The 7894-nt window shown below is 34.1% G+C and overlaps 1 protein-coding gene across 1 annotated transcript; it reads left to right on the top strand.

Moving 5' to 3' along the window:
* Window positions 1–608: 608 nt before the first annotated feature.
* LOC108323325 (beta-fructofuranosidase, cell wall isozyme) lies at window positions 609–5217 on the top strand. The gene is made up of 7 exons (XM_017555746.2): window positions 609–829; window positions 1010–1018; window positions 1625–2481; window positions 2762–2920; window positions 3747–3982; window positions 4070–4160; window positions 4791–5217. The coding sequence occupies exons 1-7, from the start codon at window positions 676–678 to the stop codon at window positions 4968–4970; spliced, it is 1686 nt and encodes a 561-aa protein (XP_017411235.1). The 5' UTR covers window positions 609–675; the 3' UTR covers window positions 4971–5217.
* The last annotated feature ends 2677 nt before the right edge of the window (window positions 5218–7894 follow it).

Consider the following 7894-nt stretch of genomic DNA (forward strand, 5'->3'; position numbering starts at 1 on the left):
GAATATTATATGATTTATGGCTTTATAAGTAAGATGTATTATTTTATGATCTGATTGGACCAGTTGGCTAAATATATAAAAAGAAAATAATGAATTTGGAGGTTGAAGAAGCAAATTTTAAGTTTATAGTACAAAAGAAGGGGCTGCTCCTCCATTTGCGATGAAGTAACATGCATCACATAATGCTACACAATTACATCAACACATACAAATTTTACTTTATTCTTTGTGTATTTACTTATTAATCAATACAATTATTTAAAGAAACTAATATATTATTTTATTAAAAATATATTGTGACACTACATTGTAAGTTTTCCTTCTGTTATGATTCACTCTAATTTATGTTTCTTTGTACCAGACATACATGCTTAAAAAATATAAACTTTTGTATTAAAAAAAAAGGGAATAAAAAGTAAAAAAAAATACTGTGAAAATGAAGGTAAAAAATTTAGATCTCTCAAATAATCATTCTTTATTATGAATTTGACATCTCACTAATTTTTTTTATGCCGTGATAAGTCTTCTCAGTGTTACAGTACATGGCGTTATTTATTATATGGCATAGATTATAATCAGTTGTTGAAAATTATTTTTGCAGGTACCATGTATTATCTATATAAATAGATAGTTTGAGTTCACCTGCTTCCTGCAAGACATTATCACATAACAACCATGACCATCTTCATCTCTGCCATTTATCTGTTGACTCTCTTTTCTTCCCTTTATGGCACTGCAGCTACCCATCTTCACACTCTGTCTTCTGATTCTTATAATCAACCTTACAGAACAGCTTATCACTTCCAACCTCCCAAGAATTGGATAAATGGTATGTACAGCATCTTTCCTTCAACTCTTCTCAAACTTTCTCTTCTACCCTTTATTCCTTTCTTTCTATTCTTTTCATTTTCTTTGTTGTTCAAATATTTGATGTCTCTAACATACAGTTTCTCTTGTTTTTTGTCATTTGACATGCTAAATGGACATGTGGGTGTGTTTGGACTTGCAGATCCCAATGGTTAGTTCAGTTTTCAGTTCTCTTGTGAATCTCCCTCAGTGCTCCTGTTTTTCATATTCTTGTATATATAGTTACCTTCAATCCATATTGTAGCATCATCATCATCATCATCCTATTCTCATATGCATCTAGTTACTTCAGAGTTTCTGGAAATTCATGATGGTTGAAACGTTCAAATGTATACAAGAAAACTGATGTTTCCCAAAGTGTGTTGAACGGGACTTACAAAGCAAGTACTATATAACGTAAATATATGGAGCTAAATCTCTAGAGTAGGGCCAGAGAAAAAGAGAAAAAAATGAGCATGTAATTGATGAAGAAGTTTCTTCCATTTTGGTCGGCTTTTTTCTATATAATAAACGTCATGCATATAGATAAAAGTGAAGTCAGAAGTACTAAGTTTTTCAATGTTTCTGTCTAGTTTAAAAATATCATGTTAACAGAGACTAAGTGTCATGGCGTGATTCTTTTGAATAAAATAAAGACAAGACGCGTAAGAAAGACTCATTATGATGAATCTAACAAAAATAGTTTAAAGAATTAACAGGTTGATACGTGTACTTGTTTACCATCTCTTATTATTGTCTTTACTTGGTGGCATTTTAGGACCATTGAGATATGGAGGACTTTATCATCTGTTCTATCAGTACAATCCTAAAGGTGCAGTTTGGGGACATATTGTGTGGGCACATTCAGTGTCAAAGGATCTTGTGAACTGGACCCCACTAGATCCTGCAATCTTCCCATCTCAGCCGTCTGATATAAATGGTTGTTGGTCAGGATCAGCCACACTGCTACCTGGTAATGAACCAGCCATTTTATACACTGGAATTAACCCACAGAATCAACAAGTCCAAAACTTGGCCAAGCCTAAAAATTTGTCTGACCCTTTTCTCAGGGAATGGGAGAAGTCTCCAAAAAACCCTCTAATGGCACCAACTAGTGCTAATGAGATCAATTCAAGTTCATTTAGGGATCCCACCACTGCTTGGCTAGGCCAAGATGGCCATTGGAGAGTGCTTGTTGGAAGCAAAAGAAGAACTAGGGGAATGGCACTTTTGTATAGGAGCAAAGATTTTTCTGATTGGATTCAAGCCAAACACCCTTTGCATTCAATTCTAGGCAGTGGAATGTGGGAGTGTCCTGATTTTTTCCCAGTTTTGAAGAATGGCCAATTGGGTGTTGACACATCTGTGAATGATGATTATGTCAGGCATGTGCTCAAGGCTAGTTTGGATGACAGAAAACATGATTACTACATGATAGGGAGCTACAATGCTGCTAAAGATAAGTTTATCCCAGATAAAGGGTTTGAAGAATTTGTTTTAAGATATGATTATGGAAAATACTATGCCTCAAAGACTTTCTTTGATGATGGAAAGAAGAGAAGGGTTTTGCTTGGGTGGGTGAACGAATCATCAAGTGTTGCTGATGATATCAAGAAAGGATGGTCTGGAATCCATGTAAGTTGATTGCAACAATTTCTTGAATTTTTATCATTGGTTTGCTCACCATGTTCTGAAATGAAGACAAAACTTGATCAAATCAATGAGTTTTGTTGACTCTAGGCTCAAATAATTAGAGTTTTTTTGGGCATGGTTTGTGGTATAGATGTAATGACATTGTTTAAAATAACATGAGCCAACTCATACATGGCTCCACAGCTTTTTTGTTTTTCTCTTTCCTTTAGAAATTGAAGTTGACCTCAAATAGTTTGGTGAATGATGCACATGTGTTTTGCAGACAATTCCAAGGGCTATTTGGCTGCATAAGTCTGGTAAACAATTGGTACAGTGGCCAGTAGAGGAAATTGAAAAGCTACGAGCAAAACCTGTCAATTTGCCACCCCAAGCCTTAAAAGGAGGCAAGTTGCTTCAAATTAATGGCGTCACTGCAACACAGGTAAGTCTTACTCGTTAGAATTTAGTATCTGTAGTATTAATGTATTAAAGGTTTTAAATTATGTATATAATCAGGATCGATGAAAACTAGGATCAAATGTCACAAGGTTATATATGTTTTTTTCCCTAAAATTATAACTTAGATTTTAATTTTCTCTTTTTATCTCAAATTTTTTATTTTCTTAGGTTATTGGAGGGATGAAATCCTCCTCATCCAACAGTGTCAATTATTTTATAAGGTGACAAATGACGAATGATGTTGATCTTTTAAGAAATTGACCTTTCAAAAACTCGTGGTTCTATTTAGTGTCATTTGCCATTTTTCACTTAAAAAAATAATCAATATTGTTGGATAAAAAAAACTACATTCATAAATTTTTTTTAAGTATAAATGTTGGAAGTGTCTTCACTGAGATAAGGCCAATTTATAATTTATAAGTGAGTGTAAATTTTACCCTACAAACCAATTTTGTGGAATTGAGTTAAAAGTTCACTTCTAATAATAATGAGAATCTAACTTGATCAAAGTTTGATATAAAAATAAAAATAAAAATCACATTATAACCGAAATAATATTTTGGTACACTTAAATTTTTTATATTTATTTTATATTATCCTTCTTTATATTTTAGTTTTTTTATTTAGAAGTACAAAAATTTACTTTTTTTTATAATATGTGTCAAGCAAATCTAAATGTATATCATCCTATCATTAATCTATAGTTTTGAGCCAAAAACATATATAACTATAATAATAAATCACTTCTGCATGACTATATTACAGTAGTACACTTTTAACATAAAAGTTAATAATTCATCCCTTTGCAGGCTGATGTTGAAATTTCATTTGAAGTGAGTGAATTGGGAAAGGCTGGAAAATTGAAGTATTGGACTGAGCCCCAAATTCTATGTAGCACAAAGGGTTCATCCCTCAGAAGTGGATTGGGTCCTTTTGGTTTGCTGGTTTTTGCTTCAGAGGGATTGCAAGAGTTCACATCAGTTTTCTTCAGAATATTCAGATACCAACACAAATATTTGGTACTCTTGTGCAGTGACCAGAGCAGGTTAATTTGTTTGTACCCTCTTATTATTTCCATCAACTCAACTTCTCTTCAAATTCTTCTAATATCATGCAAATGCATTCATGGCAGGTCTTCCTTAAATAAGAACAACGATTTGACCACTTATGGAACTTTTGTTGACGTGAATCCTCTTCAGGAGAAGCTGTCATTGAGAACCTTGGTATGTTGTAACTATAAAGTATGAACTTTAAATACATAACTTAAATAGTAATGACAGGATGATTATAAAACAATGTATGCAGTAAGAGTTATGTCTTGAGATTCCAAGTGTGAGTAGTCTTAGATTGAGGAGAGATGAGAAAGTAAAGCATCATGTAAGGTTGAAGATCCATTAATCCATTGTTTTAAGGTTTTGGATAAAAAGTGGTGTCAATTTTTTATGTAGTTGGACTCAGGTATCATTGATGTTGTTTTTCTCCAATGAACCTCTTTTTCCATAAATCCCATCTAAGGGGTATTAGAGTCACGTTAGACTCGGAAAAGTACAAATCAAAAGTCTTCCTGATAAAAGATTACAGGTAAGCGTGTTAATTCCTTATGTGGTTGAGCTCATCTCCCCTGTGAACCTCCCTCCTCCCTGAATCCCATCTAAAGCTTTTTTCTCTTTCCAAAAATGACTCTAATATCCTCTACTAATCTGACTCCTCTCCACTAAAGTAAAGTAAGACACAATGATCCACGTTATTTGGAGTCCAATAATCAAACATGGTTCTAAAGATTTTCATCTTTGGTTACTTTTTTTGTTAAATAATTATGATTTTTCTAACGAAGTAGTTTCTCTCTTACACAGATTGATCATTCAGTGGTAGAGAGTTTTGGAGGAGAAGGAAGAGGGTGCATCACTGCCAGAGTTTATCCTACATTAGCAATAAATGATAGAGCACAAATATATGCTTTCAATAATGGTACTGCAGATGTCAAGATTACAAGATTCAGTGCTTGGAGCATGAAGCAAGCATACATACAGTGAAATTATGCGGAAAGAGATGAAATTTATCAGTGCCTTTAAGTATCATTAGGCTAACAATGATATGCATGTCATTATTCAAATTAAAAATTTTATAAGCTGACAAATTAAAAATATTATTTAAGAAAAATGATGTCACCAACATATTTTACTGTTTATTCTTCAGCTTTAACTGCACTTTGAGAATGATCCATGACTTGTGTAAGGATTATCTTATGTTGATTCAAATACATTTATGATTATAATAAGGTTTTCGATGATAAATATTTCTTAGTGGTCCATTCTCACTTTATTATATAGTCATATAAGGAGATTGTCCTCTAGCTATCATGTCTTCATGTGAGATCACACAATTATCTTATACAATTCAATAAAAGAAGAAGAAATAAGAATTGGACTAAAATCTTGGCAGTAACTTTCGATGAGCTAAATCATATCCATGATAGAAAGACCGTGAGAAGGTTGACTCCATATATAGTCTATTTATGTTCTTTCTAAATTTTATACTATATGTATGAAATGTTAAAATTGTTTATTAATTTAAGGGTTAAATATGTTTTTATTCCTTAAACTATCAAGCGAATTTGTTTTTAGTCCCTATTTCAGAAAGTAAGCTACATTTTGATCATTCTCCTTAAGGAAATCATAATTTTTCGTCCTTCAAAACCAACGGCGTTAAAAAGAAGCTGAGCTGACTAACGGTGGAGTGCCACGTCAATTTTTTTTTGTCTGTCACTCCTGCCATGTCAGCATCTCCTTCAACCCTTCTCCACAGAACCCTAATTTCCCTCAGCCGCAAGCCGCCGTCAATGCTACACTGCCAACACAATGTCGCGCCGGCTAGCCACCATGTCGCCATGAAGTCGCCGCCACAGAAACCTTAGTTGCCGCCATCCTCCATCACGCACCTCCACCATCAACACCCACGCACGCAACCTCATCGCGCCACCACCGAATGCGAGCAGTAACATTAGGAGTTCAATCTCTCCGCCACCACTCCCCCTTCATCATTGTGAGACCGCCATCAAAACCTCGTCATCCTCCAAGCTCGCATCGGACCACACCATGAGCAACCATTCGCCGTTATCGCGAGCCTCCATAGCCATAACCATAAGAATCGCAATGCCGCAAGTAACACCGCGAACATCCAAACGATGAAGCTCCTCGCGACTTTCTCCTCCTGACCTGTAAGACAAAACCTAGAAAACACAGCAACCCAAAAAACCCCAAATCAAACCAAGAACATAAACCCTAACGCATGCCTTGAGCTCGCGCAACCCCCACAACTCCTCACCACCTCCATTCGCGACGCCATCAAACCTGCAAGCATACCCTAAATAAGAACCTCCAACATGCTACTACAGGGAAGAAATTCCAGCGCGTTTCTCCTTCGCGACAACAACCCTCGTGGGTGCCAAGGCCTTTGCCGCCGGGGTGATTCTGGCCACGAGATTCGTCCACATGCTCTCTGATGCCATCGAAGCGCTCCTCTATATGTAGTCCCTCTGGGTTGGCATTGTGTTGGCAGTGCGACATTGACGGCAGCTTTCGACGGAGGGAAATTAGGGTTCTGTGGAGAAGGGTTGAAGGAGATGCTGACATGGCAAGAGTGACTGAAAAAAAAATTGACGTGGCACTCCACTGTTAGCTAGCTTCTTTTTAACGCCGTTGGTTTTGGAGGACGAAAAATTATGGTTTCCTTAAGGAGAATGATCAAAATGTAGCTTACTTTGAAAGAGAGACTAAAAAAATTACTTAATAGTTTAAGGACTAAAAACATATTTAAAAGTGAAAGAGACTATATAATTTTTGTTTTTATGTTTGGTTGTTTTAAAATGAAAATATATGTAATAGAGACGTTATTTGAATCATGAATATATATTAAGTATGAATATATATTAAGTATGAATATATATTAAGTTTAATTAATGAGTGTAATGGATTATTTTAAAATATAAAAAATAATTTCAATTTTGTCAATTACAAATGATTAACCCGTTTGAATATAAAAATATTAAGTTGAATAAGTATGTTTATGGAAATATCATTTTTTTATAAAAGAATAATAAATTAAAAAAAATGTTAAATTTTGTGAATTAACAATAATATTTCATTTTAATAGTTTAAAATAAATGAAATAAGACATTTCATAATAATATTTAAAACAGATAACTTAGGGTGTAAAGTATATTAATACAATCATACAAAAGATATGATTATAAAAATATGACATTTATACAACCATATGAATATAACAAAATCATTATACTAAAACTAACCACCTATGCTCCTAAAGCATCCTACAACTCTAACCACCGGCTCCATATCCTTTAGAGGTGTCTCTCTACCTACATCTTAATACGCTCATATCACTAAGCTAATTATTGCGAAAGAAAGAGACAGCCATATATAAGACAAACAAATACATGATAATAAACTAATTTGCAAAAGGAACGTCATATATTAATAAAACATGTGGTATCACAATACAATGCACTCCAAACCATCATATAGATATAAACGATATAACTAAAAACTCTTCTAATCTCAATTATCCATATATATGCATTTAATGTCAGAATCACGGGAGACATGCACTTATAGTGACCTCTATTGTTCTATAGAAGCATTGCCAATGAGTTTCACCCTACCACTCATAAGGTTAATCCCCTTCACATCCTAAGCCATTATTATGCTTTTAAACTATGACCTTATGCTATTATCACCATATAACTCATCACACTATATATGAGTGTGAATAATTAGAGTGTCATGATATCTCCTTGCTTGAATCCATACATTAATGTATATACTAAAGAAAATACAACAATAGGATTTTTCCATGGAATTCCCTACATTTCATCAACTCATATATCCACTACAACTTTGCAACATCAATTATATCCACCATTAAAACATGAACATCA

The sequence above is a fragment of the Vigna angularis genome, chromosome 9 (assembly GCF_016808095.1).
Source record: "Vigna angularis cultivar LongXiaoDou No.4 chromosome 9, ASM1680809v1, whole genome shotgun sequence".
In the NCBI taxonomy this organism is placed as follows: Eukaryota; Viridiplantae; Streptophyta; class Magnoliopsida; order Fabales; family Fabaceae; genus Vigna; species Vigna angularis.

Excerpts from the sequence above, each read along its gene's own strand:
- LOC108323325 (XM_017555746.2), top strand. The coding sequence starts at position 676 with ATGACCATCTTCATCTCTGCCATTTATCTGTTGACTCTCTTTTCTTCC. Across the intron at positions 2,482-2,761 it reads AAGGATGGTCTGGAATCCAT|ACAATTCCAAGGGCTATTTG; the intron begins GTAAGTTGATTG and ends TGTGTTTTGCAG. Across the intron at positions 2,921-3,746 it reads ATGGCGTCACTGCAACACAG|GCTGATGTTGAAATTTCATT; the intron begins GTAAGTCTTACT and ends ATCCCTTTGCAG.